General features: G+C 34.4%; 1 protein-coding gene across 2 annotated transcripts; it reads left to right on the top strand.

The window, feature by feature from the left end:
* Nucleotides 1–3,201: 3,201 nt before the first annotated feature.
* LOC141821119 (protein disulfide isomerase-like 5-4) lies at nt 3,202–13,741 on the top strand. Of its 2 annotated transcripts, XM_074708495.1 has the most exons (16): nt 3,202–3,331; nt 5,096–5,186; nt 5,886–5,980; nt 6,625–6,682; nt 7,192–7,373; nt 9,888–9,945; nt 10,693–10,733; nt 10,823–10,897; nt 11,281–11,337; nt 12,020–12,086; nt 12,227–12,361; nt 12,686–12,910; nt 13,064–13,225; nt 13,308–13,385; nt 13,483–13,536; nt 13,619–13,741. In XM_074708495.1, exons 1-16 carry the CDS (start codon nt 3,291–3,293, stop codon nt 13,649–13,651), a joined length of 1,452 nt encoding a protein of 483 aa, XP_074564596.1. In that variant the 5' UTR covers nt 3,202–3,290; the 3' UTR covers nt 13,652–13,741. The 2 variants fall into 2 exon arrangements, with proteins under 2 accessions (XP_074564596.1, XP_074564597.1); XM_074708496.1 differs by having other exon boundaries at nt 13,483–13,739.
* The last annotated feature ends 151 nt before the right edge of the window (nt 13,742–13,892 follow it).

Genomic DNA, 13,892 nt, shown 5'->3' with positions numbered 1-13,892 from the left:
CTGGTTGGACCAGACGAAGGGAAAAATATGAAAGATATTTTATCAGAATGAAAGCGCGGATGTGCCACATCTTTTGAAGACAAAGTTGACCCTTTTGGTTTAATTATAAATCAAATTAATTTGATTTTAATTAAATGTGGTTTAATTTTGAACCAATATAGTTTGATTTTGAATCAAATTTAAAGCTATTGGTTTGGATTTTTTGGGCTATGGATATAGGTTTTTGGTTCGTGAATCAAATCCATTAGAGATCTATAAAAAAATCTCTATAGAAGAGATATTTAACAAAATTAGAAAACCTAAAGGTTATATTTTTCTTATTCTCCTTCTCCTCCTCCTTGCCGCCACCCCTCTCTCCTCTTGCCGCCATCGCCGACCATAAGGGGCTCTCCCCTTTGTGTCACCGTCCAAGAGGACCACCAATCAATGGCATTCTACCATCATCCAAGCATCCAGCCTCCCCCCTCCTCCGTTGGCTAGCCACCATTGTCGGGTTGGAGCTACTGCGCCAAGCAACTTAGAGAGCAAAGGTTATTCCAGTCGTGAAATACTTTTTCTTCCGCCCTTGGCAATTATTCCGATGAGCAATTATTGTTGCTCAGAACTCTGATGCTATTAGGCCCACTACCCCTCGTCGATAGTAAGTCATCCGACCTTCAAACGGTGGCTTAATCATCTCCGTTCAGTTCAATTTGTATCATCGAATTGTTTTGAGCCGTCGGATACCGAATCGAACCGTGGATTCTCTCTCGGGTCTCTTTGTTTTCTTCTTTCGACTAGTATCAAAACGGAGACACGACATGTGACTTAGTGAAGTTATCTCGTGGAGATTTGAGCATGGATACGAGTAAAGATAACTTTTTTGAAAGTTGCTAGTTAATGTCGTTTCCGCTTCATGTTATTCAACATGTATAATTTATTTATGCTATCTTTTCTATGATTATATTTGCACGTGTGTGTATCCTCATGTAATTTTTGATGCGCGTGTTATAATAATTTAGATTATTATGCTTCCGCTGTTTGTTTATCGAAATAAAATTTTAAAATGTGCATAAAGAATCGTGCCACCATTGTGGCAAACATCCATAGAGATGAAACTACAAAATTTATCTTGAGTTTATGAAGAAGAAGACATCTGATGCCCCATCTGCTTCAGATACCTTCATCATTGAATGTCATATTCTATCCTTTGACACTTGAGTATTGGATACTGATGTGGCTCATATATATGTAATGAGATATAGGGGCTAAGCAATAGTAGAAGATTGGTTAAGAGAGATTCAAATTTATGAGTTTATAATGGATCAAAGGTTGCAGCCAAAGTCATAGAAATTTATTTGTTGAAACTCCCTAATGGACTTTTCTTAGAAGTGGATAATTGTTATCATATTCCTTCTTTAATTGAAAAGGTGCATGTATCACTCCAAGAGGTGCATGTAATGCATAAAAGGGTGCATCTACCACTTAAGGAAATACATCTACTAACCTAAAAGTATGTTTTGATAGACGAAGGGGTGTGTTAAGAATCTAAGGAACACATGACCTGAATTGTCATATTGTCACCCCACTAGTTCAGGTCATTGACATGTCAACAAGCTAACTAGACCTATGTCAGACCTATCTCGTTAATTGGGAGGAGTCTCACACAAACACAAAGATCATCTACTTTTCTATCATACTCAATCCAAAAAAAATGATTGTTTAAATTCTAAACTTTAAATCCTAAAAGTGAAGCATTTATGTTTTCGTCATCTTGCTTAAGCTATTATTCCATCTTAAATCTCGATTCTTTACTATATCTAAATCGCCAAAGATTTATTTTTGTATTGTATTTGCATCTTTTAGTGACACAATGTAGTTGTTTGTATGATGTTTGTTTGTTCTCAAGTTCAACTGATTCATAGTTCTTTCCAAGGGAGATGCAATTTTGATGTAAACATCTCCAAAATCTATTACTCTTCTTACAAATGTGTTTCGACCATTTTGTTCTTGTACACAGTACTTTTTGACGGCTGGTCTTGTCTATTTCCTTATAAAGAGGAAAGATCAACGACAACAAGAATATCAGCTCACAAATTGAAGATTTTGATTATTATTATTATTTTAAAATTTTTTTGTCAAATCCTTGTAGTTCCATTTCTTGGTTGTTAGTTAAAACCTATGAATAAAATCTTACCAGAAGTTAAAACATTGATAGTGAGCTTCAAAGTGTTACTCGACAAGGTGGTTCTTCATGCTTGAAGGAGCTCATCCTTAATTTTCTTTAGTTGTTGCAATCTCTAGTTTAAGTTCCTTATCTGCTTGGTTTGTTTTGTTGAATTGGTTCATTTGATTTATTCAACTCGATTGATTCAATTGTCTTTATTGGATCTAAACAATATGTCTATAATTTAGTATGTAGTAGATATATCAAAAACATAGTCAGGAAACATATCTAATGTTAGTTTCTTTAGTAAAAAGTGGAATTTACTACTCCAGCGATTCCATACGATCGATCTCCACGATCATATGTCAGGAGGTAAATTAAAAAGCTATAGTTGATCATGACAACAGGACACTAGCATTTAGCCTACAAGTGGTTTAGAATCTCTAATTGATCTCCTTTTATTCTAAACAATAACCTATATTTGTATATAATCAATTATGTATCTATTCAATTAATATTTAAATTAATTGATTCTACTTTCAATCGATTAATCTACTATAATACTTATTGAACTTCTACTGTTGATTTTTTTTTATTGTCAATACTTACTAAACTTCTATCATTGTCAATAGCTATTATACTTCTTCATTACTCATACTTATTAGACTTCATCTATTCTACAAGATATTCTAATTATTTTTTAAAATATATTTTAATTAATAATTTATTCAATTTAAATCTCAATTAGTATTCTATTTTTAGAGAAGAAATTTTAAGAATAAAATTATTTTTATCAAGTTGTTATCTATTATATAATATATTTATCGATAAAAATGTTTCATTCTTAAAGAAAATTTTAATTTAAAATATAGATAAATAAAAAAAATAGAAACCTGTTAAATTCTTTTGAGTAACAATTTTTCTTTTTTGCAACATAATCCTTTAATTTTCATTTATTTTAGATTGGGTGACTTGGGGCCTTGAATGCGACGTGCGAAAAGGAAAGGACTAAATATTTTGTGAAAGCGGAAGGGAAGGAGAAGGGAAGCTCTCGAGATCTCATCTCGCTCGCGTTTTCGATTAGCGAACCGCAAACCCTACTGGATTTGGCGACGTATTGACGGATCTCTATATCGCTGGAGCCATGATCTCCGCAAGCAAGCTTAAATCCGTTGATTTCTACAGGTTCGGCCTTCTCATTCCTCTTCCTACTATTCCATGGATCCATCCACCCTTCCACCGGACCGTATTGTATTCGGGTTGATTCTTGTTGTGATCTCTCGGATCGTCTCTTGTCGCACCTAGTCGATTGTGTTCTTCTGTTGTTTCTTGATTCTTAGGGCATCTGCGATGAACTTCCGTAGGCACTGTGGAATCTTTGCGCGGTTGTTATTCGTGGATGAGGAAATGGAGAAGGCACATTGGACTTTATTGTTCGTGGACATTGAGTTGATCCACTGCTAGTTGTCTATCGCGTTTATGAAGCTTAAAACGAAACGGTCTTATAAGTTATGCATTCTTCCGTGTTCTAATCAATGTTATGGAAACCGTCATTTCGATTGCTAAAAATACGTTATGCTTGTGGGAGTTGTTGGAGTCTTTTGTTCTCTGTAGGTGGTTTTCAGTTGTCGAACAAAGATTATTTTAGGTATTTAAGGCTGACACTGGGATGCTAATTCTTTTTTTTTTTTTAGCCATTTTTGGAGACCCGTAACAGAACTTTTAGGTTCATTTAACTATAGGAAGAAATGTAGACCCTCACAAGTTTTATAAGCTTCAAGCTTTAACTCTACTGTTTTGTTCACCTTTTCTTGGATGAAATGCCTTCACAAGCAATTAACTTGCTTACTTTATCAAACTAAATGGCCCTGAATCATGCACAATGTTGCACCGTTAAGCCTTAGCAATGTTCTTGGTTTATCTATCTATCATCAAGCATATGTAGCACTAGTTTCTTACTTCAATGACAGGTCTCCCCTGAAAATGTACTAAAGAAACTCTTAAACCTGAATTGGAATCATGGAAATCCTATTTCATTCCCTGATAGTTAGGACCCATTACTGTTTAAATATGATATTTTCATCTGTCATTATTTGAAAGGCTTTCTATAGTACAATACTATGTATCCATATGAATTGTTAACAGCATTGCATGAGCATATGCATTTCAAATATTGCTTTAGTCAACAATTGGTTTACTCAGCTAATTTATTAAACTCCCTAACTTTTAGTGATAATGCATTTTAGAAATAACTGTATGAGAAAAATAAAATTCAAGAAAATGAAATGGAAGAGATCAGTTAATTGGATGAAATATGATACTTGAGGACATTCCTTAACTGATGGTGGCATAAAATGATACCAGGCTTGTCATGAGATTAAGTCACAGAAGCTTTAAGAGGTAATGAGCAATTGGTGTTTATGATGACATGAAACCATGGGGCACCTCCATAGGCTTTTAAAACCTTGATATTACAAATACCGATACTAGCCAAAATCTAATAGTAGGTATATGAATTCAAAATTTCTTTAACAGTATGTATTTGGAAATAAGTCATTCAGTAGGCCTTACTTAATATTACAAGGCAATGAATCCTGAAGTCCCTTTAAGGGCTAATTTTCCAATGAAAGCATTCATTCTTAAGGCCTGTGATTGATATGCAACATGAAATACTAATTTTTCGACCACTTTTTGTATCTTTGTTCATGATTATGGAAGGGACATTAGATTCCTTATCTCAAATTCACAGTATTTTAGTAAAATTTTCATTCAGATAAAATGTACATTGTGCATGAGATTGTAAATATGCAGTTAATTTGGACTATTTATGTCTATTTGAACCATTATTTTTGTTTCCCATTCTGGCATGGAAGAGGAGATACCTCAGTAAGAAACAATTACAAGTGACTTGAGTATCTGTTAGTGCTGAAACCTCCTTTTACACTACAGGAAAATACCCCGAGATTTGACGGAGGCATCAGTTTCTGGTGCAGGATTATCTATCATAGCAGCATTCTCCATCATGTTTTTGTTTGGAATGGTTTGTCATTTTTCCTTGTCAATTTATTTTGGTGCAATTAGTTGTTGATCTTTTCTATATTTATGAGAAATGATTATGCTTGCGATTTTAATCATTAAGTTGTTAAATAAATGTTATCCTGTCATGTTTTTTGATTCAGTAACTCTTGGATGAATTTGACTACTATTATTTCATCCTTGGAAATTCTAACTGCTGTGGAGAAAAAGAATCTATATTCTAACAACTCCTTTGATATTTCATCAACTTGACTTTAACATTTAGACGCCACACTATGCTTTGATCAATTATGAAATCATGAAAGCAGAGGAAAGCCAACTAGGAAAGTTATGAAATGATTAAGTGCCCTTTTGAAGAAAATTTTAGTTATGAAAAGTTAACTTCCTGGTTTCTAGTTACGAATCAAAAGATAAGGGATTTGAACAACTACTAATTCATAAGGTTTTTCGATCCTCAGCTACGGTGTATTTGCAAGAATTTTCTTCGGTGGAAAACTTCCGTGGGACCGGGCCGGCTATCTTCTAGTTCTTTCTTCATTTTCTTCAATGTTCAACACAAATAGTATATACAGGAACGAAATTTAAAAATACACTATATAAATTAAATATTTTAGATATTTGTTTATTTAACAAAGAATGTTTTTTTTTATATCGTACTTGTGACTTTTCTCTACAATATTTATGACTCAATTTTCTATTTCAGGAGCTAAACAATTATTTGACAGTGAGCACATCGACATCTGTAATTGTTGATAGGAGTTCAGATGGAGAGTTTTTGCGAATTGATTTTAACATAAGGTTGAGTCGCCTCCTGTTTCTATGAAAATTTATTTAACAAATTTGATTCTCATTCACGCACATTTGTTGGTTAACAATCTGGATGTTGCATGCATTTTTTTTACTTTCCTGCACTAAGAAAGATGAAAGGTTTCTATTGTGCCTCTGGATTCTGGTTAGCATCCATCTCGTACATAAGTGATCAGCAGGTGTTCTAGTTTTGACTTCTTATTCCCTTAATACCAGCAGTAGTTCTTAGTTTAATCAGATATAGGCTTATGTGATCTTTCAGCAATTGGCTAACCTTCACTTAAAGCCATGGAATCAAAACTCACGTCTGAGGTGGACTTATACCTCTCCGAGGAATATTAAATTAGCTATTCATTTTCTTTTTCTTTAAAAATATGTTCTTGAAAGATGCTGGAATTTTGGCTCAATATACCACCAGGATAGCTGAAAAATCACTACTGAAATGGTTATTTAATGGAAATTTGATCCTTGCTTGAAGCTACTATTGCTTAACACTTTTGGTTCTTAACTTCTTATTGGTTGACACTGCTAATTGCTATGCCTCTATAACATAAATGCTTTATCTACATTAATCTTTTTATTATTCCATCTACGCCTTAACTTGTCTAACAATTCAATATTTAATTCATGTGTAGTTTCCCAGCATTATCCTGTGAATTTGCATCTGTTGATGTGAGCGATGTACTGGGAACAGTAAGTTTCTTTACTCATCATTTACGGCCATTACTTTTTGCAGATTCTGATTCTCATCTAACTTGTAATGGTAATAAAGGTATTAAATACATTTCTACTTGACATTCTTTATGCGACATCATGGGGATTTAGGTCTTTTTTTGCCTCATCATCCCTTTGAACATCATGAGGATTTAGGTCTACTGGCTATTGAGACATATTGGAACTTCAACATAATGGCGCTAGGCTGATAGGACTGTGGGGTATGTATATGATTGTGATGGTATCTGGAAGTCATTTCTGAGACTTTGGGGATCCCTCACTTGATTCACAAAGACGGATGAATTCTAAATATTTCTAAACAATAGTTCACTTGACTTTCCCACACTAGCTGGGCCTTTACATGGTTTAGTGCCACATCAATCACCTTATTTTTTGTTATCTTGCTTAGAAATGCTAAAACAATGATACACAGCAGTATGTGATATTTGTGTTTGCATTTTAACTTTTTCAACATTCACCAATTGCAGAACAGGTTAAATATTACAAAAACAGTTCGCAAGTTTTCAATTGATCCGAACCTGGTATCAACTGGATCTGAATTTCATTCGGGACCAATCCCCATTATAAATAAACATGGGGATGATATTGAAGAGGATAGTGAAGGCTCTGATTCTTTGACTTCGGAGAATTTTGAAAAATATTCACACCGGTAAGAAAACTTGTAAATTTAACATCAAACTTTCTGGTCATTTTGTAGTTATATGAGCTTCGAATTTAAGCTTACTTTTATACACTCGACATTAGAACTCCTTGAACATACAAATATAAAAGCTAATTACCCCATCAGACAAATTGATTAAACTGAAGTTAGCAGATTTTTATGATCAGGTTTATAACGCTTCAAGTCACTAGGTTTGTCTAACATCTAGGTAAATGTTTCTTTTCACATAAGTATCCAACTCTATTTGGTAAGACAGTTTCAACTTCCGAGTTCCACCATATAATATTTTCATACCTTTGTTCACTGTCTACTATAATCTATTAATTGCTGGTGTAATCATGTCTTGAGTGGCCATGTTCGATCAAGATGCTTTGATGTGTTGGTAAAGGGTTTTAAGATAAAATTTTGCTCGTCTTACTGATGTGTGTATGGAGTTTGCAGGGACTTGGTAATATGCACATGAAGCTCGCAGAGCTTATAACTCAATGTGGTTGAGTTGTGATGTGGACTTGGCATGGCCAAGTTGGTTCAACTCAAAGTTTAAGAGGTTTGTTAGAGTTTAGATAAGTGTTGTATGGGATATCTGAGGGACCACAACACAAGGAGTTTGGAGCTAATTTGACAGTTTTGATGGGAGTCGCAAGATGTGAATTTTGTAGGTGGTAGTGAAGGATGACATGTGGAGTAGGTTGTGAGCTTGGTGCATCCAAGAGATTGAGGTCCAAAGAAAAGGTGGATTCTTGGACGATGTAAAATTGTGATAATTGGAAAATAGTAAGCTGTGAGAGATTATGTGATTTGTAATTTGTGGGTTCATGACTTCGGGAATATGAGTTTGTGTCATAGTCTTAACATGAGCTTGATCTTAGAAGTTCGTAAGGGCTTACTAGGTGTAAGTTGAGCAAAATTGAAGATTGAGTTGATTGATATGTCTCAATCGAATCGGATGCTTAGTTGAGTACTTGGTCGACTAGAATTCTATGCTGGAAAATAGACTTGCTCTCTATTTTAATTGAGTCAACTAGAGTCTCAGATGAGCCTATTCATATGACCATTGTATAAGAAAAACTTACAGTATCAGCTAGCTAAGGCGACTATCATGGGTATCAGTCGATGATGTAAAATTGTGATAATTGGAAAATAGTAAGCCGTGAGAGATTGTGTGATTTGTAATTTGTGGGTTCATGATTTTGGGAATATGAATTTGTGTCATAGTTTTAACATGAGCTTGATCTTAAAAGTTTGTGAGGGCTTACTAGGTTTATGTTGAGCAAAATTGAAGATTGAGTTGATTGATATGTCTGATTGGATGTTTAGTTGAGTACTTGGTCGACTAGAATTCTATGTTGGAAAATAGGCTTGCTCTCTGTTTTAATTGAGTCGACTAGAGTCCCAGATGAGTCAATTGACCATTGTACAAGAAAAACCTACTACATCAGCTAGCTAAGGTGACTATCATGGGTATCAATCGACTAAACATGGTTTGAGTTGATTGGATCAGCTAGCTAAGGTGACTATCATGGGTATCAGTCGACTAAACATGGTTTGAGTTGATTGGATCCTCGTGGAGTCAACTGAAGATAAAACTTGTTGGCAGATAAGCTTATGGACTTATCCAACTTAGTCGACTGAGTGCAATTGAGTGGAAGTGTTATCAATCGACTAGATGCAGAAGTAGTCGACTATATACTAGCCATTGGCTGATAAGGTTTTCTTATTAGGATTTCAATTGACTAGTGGATAGTTGACTCAACTCATTTCAACTAGAGGCTATCTGAATGAGTTGTCCTATCCTTTATTTAAATGCACCCTCATTATATATAGAGGTGCAAGGGGACTTCGAATTTACAACTCATACACAACAAGGATTCACTTGGTAATATTTTCATTGTACTTATATGGTATATTTGTAAGAAGATATTCTGGGTGAGGTTTCTTCACCTCTCTAAAGGAATTTGCTTTTATAGTGAGAAATTCAGACTTAATCCATCTAATAGATCGTTAGGCTGTGGAGTAAGACCTAGGTCTGAACTACGTGATATTCTGAGTTAGTAATGTATTTATATTGTTCTTATGTTTCCGCTGTATATACTCTAAGTTACTAATTTCCATAAAACATAATTGAGAAAAGCTAACCAATGTTTTGACTTTGCACGAACCTAAGAGAAAGAAAAGATGTTATCTGCAGGTCAAGGTGTTATTCACCCTCCTCTAGCATTCTGGTATTCCTACAATCAACAATCTCATCATTAATTACAATTTCTTGAGTGTAAGAGAACCATGCATAGCTTTACAATGCTTGCATAAATAATACCTTTCATGTTTTTCATTAGAAAACATGCAATTAATAGTTCAGCTAAATGTTGATATCATATTCTGTTGCATATTGAATCTAAGAACTACTTATTTTGAACTATAAAATTATGATGCATGTTGTGCAAATATGATTGTGAATTAATGAAAGTGGCAATCTCCTTATGCACAACGCAATCTCTTTTGCAGGTATTCAATCCTAGTTGTCAATTTTTTTGCACCCTGGTGTTATTGGAGCAATCGACTGGTAATATTTTAGTGTCTACACTTCAATAGAATGCATGATTGCTACCAGTATAAATAATACTAGCATTGTGAGCATTTGCTTTGTTTGGTGAAAAAACTGTACAACTCTGAGCTAGAAATGTAATTGATAATTGTGAGTAGCTGGACTTAGAGTCTGTCTTGTATCCATCTGAAGATGAGGTTTTGCTAGTTTACATCTCTATCTGGACCATAGAACAATGTTGATTACTGGTTGTTGCCTTCTTTCAAAGATGATGTTTTACTAGTTTGCATCCCTATCTGGACTGTAGAACAATGTTTGTATTACCGTAGTAGCCTTTTTTATGCAACAATTTTGGTAGTTAGTGCTATAACTTCATTGGAGATTCATATATATATATATATATATATATATATATATATATATATATATATATATATATATATATAGTTAGTTAGTAGTTAGTTAGTTAGTTAGTTTATGAATTAGTTAGCATGAAGGACAGATTCTACTAGATCTGGTATGAGCATGAACAATCTAACGATGGAGATAGATGCTCACATCTTCTGCAGATATCTAATCAAATTCTTTGGATGACTTTGATTGGAGTTATATTACCTTTCCTATTGATGATACTACTCTTTATTGTGAAAGTTCTTGATTAATTTTCCTATTGGTCACTTATAAGCACATGCTTCTTTAATAAATGATATCAAAGGTCTCTATTTACCTTCAGTTCTTTGTTTATGTTTTTATAATTTTTTTCAGAAACCATCATGGGAGAGAGCAGCAAAAGTAATGAAGGAAAGGTATTGCTGCTACTCCTCTCATTTCCAATCTTGCCTAAGTTTTTGTTGAAAACACCATTCCTTATGGACTTGGACTTTACCATTTCTAGGTATGATCCTGACATGGATGGACGAATATTGTTAGGAAAAGTGGATTGCACTCAAGCAATGGATTTATGCAGAAGGTACATTTTGTGTGAACAGTTGTTCTTTATAAAAAATACCATGATAGCCAAATTCAAATTGTAGGTTATATATATGAAGTGATCTTTTTGACTTATACAAACATCCCCATATGATGTTTTGTTTCTGCTCGATTAAACACCTCTACTCTATGATTTATCAAACTCCAGCAGTGTTGAAGTTTAACAAGTAATTAGATGAGTACAAGAAGATGGCTTTTTTTACAGCATTGATGCTTTTAAACAAAGATGGCTTCATTTACAAAAGAACGCTTTCAACCAAAGAACAACTTATTTGTTAGATTTTTCAGTGCTAATGCTTTTAAACTCACATACTGTCTTTCCTCTTTTGCTCTGAAGATACAATAAGTATTATACTATTGCAGGCACCATATTCAAGGCTATCCATCTATCCGGATTTTCAGGAAAGGGAGTGATGTCAAGTAAGTTAATGTCTTATCAAACTTTTTTTTGCATCTTCGGTCATAGTTGCTTTCTAAATATTCTTGTCTCCCTTTATTTGTAACTCAAATTTGTAACTGAGTGGGAGTTGTCATGTTCATGGTGGCTGTGTAGTTTATATCATTGAATTTTTTAAATCAAAATACCAGGAATGCTGGTGGGTTACATTATTTTGATTGGAAGTAGTTTCTTGAAATTATAATGGGAGAGGATAGGGATGATAATCGGTACACGATAATTGGGAATCGGAAGTATCCTATATGTTTAATTTGCATTTACCCAATTATGCCTGATAATCGGGTTCGGTTATCCACGGGTACCTACATGTTTTACCTAAATTGGGTTTCAGCAGATTCAGATAGTCATCATCCAAAGCAGACATGCAAATGGGATTGGGTCGCTCCCAAAAAAGTAGGCACTTGATTCGCTACCATCCCTAGGAGTGGACATTGGTCATGCTTCGATGAGCTTAATGTAATATGTACTATTGACATACATGTGGCAATTTTGACAAAGCTAGAAATATATTTCTTATTCACTGTGTAAACCAACTCTGGAATATTTCTTTCAAATTTAAATGCTAAAAGATCCATTTAAAAAATCAAAGAATGACTGTTTATTTAATATGTTTCAGTAGTTTCTTTTGTATTGCAAATGACACAGGGATAGCTATGGACATCATGAGCATGAATCTTACTACGGAGAGCGTGACACAGACAGCTTAGTAGCGGTACCACTTATTTCTTGCATTTGGTTGATGAATGAATTAACAGTATTGTTTTACATTAATTCCTTTGCTGCTCCGCGTGTAAAAAAGTTAACTCAATAATCTATTTATTTATGCACTGACTTTTTAGTTGGCAATTTTAGGCGATGGAAACTATTGTTGCTGCTATTCCAAGAGATTCTCATGTGCTGGCATTGGAGGATAAGTCTAATCACTCAAAACGTCCTGCACCATTAACTAGTGGATGTAGAATAGAAGGTTTTGTACGTGTTAAGAAGGTAATTAAGCTTCTCTGATGGATCTTTGAAATCAAGCAATGAAAAATCTTTGGTTTTAACAATTGATGAATGTGGATGAGGTAGGAATCCTTGGTTTCAAGCAGGTGGATAGTTTTGGTGCTTATCGTTGTACTTGCAGACAGTTAATAATATGCTAGAAACCAAGCTTGTTAAAATTTCCGTCTTTCGTCTCTTTTTCATAAGTGCATCAATTTCAGTTGTATGTTGTATTTAGATTTATGTGCTGGCATTTTCCTTCATTCAATAGACTGAATTTTGCAACGTATTATTGGACTACTGTGTTCTTTTGTTTTCTGAATACAGGTTCCTGGTAATCTTGTTTTCTCAGCTCACTCGGGTGCACACTCCTTCGATCCATCTCAGATAAATGTCTCGCATGTTGTTTCACAATTTTCCTTTGGAAAAAAACTCTCAACCAGGATGATGTCAGAAGTGAAGAGACTGACACCATATCTTGGTGCAAGCCACGATCGGTTGATGGGACAATCATACATTACTCATCGTGATCATGCACACGATAATGTTACTGTAAGTTTTAATAATATCATGTCTGTTGCTTCTAAAGTATTATTCTTTAGAATTCTTGTAATGGTCATTTTGATGCAACCTTCACTGGTTTAGCTTAAAACATGCTGAGTTTTGTAGCAGTAAATTTAAGTTTTTGCTTTTCTTTATTTGCAGATAGAACACTATCTCCAAGTTGTAAAAACAGAAATAGTGTCAAGAAGATCTTCACAAGAAAACAAATTGCTCGAGGAGTATGAGTACACAGCCCACAGTAGTTTGGTGCATAGTCTTTACATCCCCGTCGCCAAATTCCATTTCGAACCGTCTCCCATGCAGGTCAGTGTTTGTCACTAACATTTATTTTGAAAAAACAGAAGTCCCAAAATCCTTCTCCCAAACATTCCAACTTGATTTCCAGGTCTTGGTAACTGAAGTTCCAAAATCCTTCTCCCACTTCATCACCAACATTTGTGCCATCGTTGGAGGCATATTCACGGTTCGCTCCTTTTCCACAAAGCTGATGATCTTCTCGCATTTCTAATTTGCTTATACTCGACCATTTTTTTTCTGAACCTCTGTCCAAAATGTATCAGGTTGCAGGAATACTGGATTCGATTTTCCACAACACTGTTCGGCTCGTGAAAAAGGTTGAGTTAGGCAAGCAATTTTGATGGAAATGGTGATGCATTGCTAATTAAAGTTCTCAAATTCTTTTTGCCCATTGATTAGGATTTGTTCACTAAAGACCTTGATAAGCTTTGATGAGGAAACATGTGCACTTTGCAGTTATAGTGAATACTTAGCCCTTGTAATCACTATTATGGAAATTTCCCCCCAATGAAAAAGAAGAATTGGCTCAATCTTTGGTATCGATACATGATTTTTTCTAAAAAAATATTTAGATATATTCCTTTGCCTTGATCTTTTAATCGACAGATTAGTTTTATATCATTCTTACTGATCTCTTAGTGCATAGCAACTTTATATAAGTTTTGGAAATTAT

The sequence above is a fragment of the Curcuma longa genome, chromosome 2 (assembly GCF_044706935.1).
Source record: "Curcuma longa cultivar G26 ecotype Majalengka, Jawa Barat chromosome 2, ITB_CL_G26_1.1, whole genome shotgun sequence".
NCBI lineage: Eukaryota > Viridiplantae > Streptophyta > Magnoliopsida > Zingiberales > Zingiberaceae > Curcuma > Curcuma longa.
The sequence above is the reverse complement of the archived record's forward strand: the minus strand, read 5'-3'. Positions and strand labels throughout refer to the sequence as shown.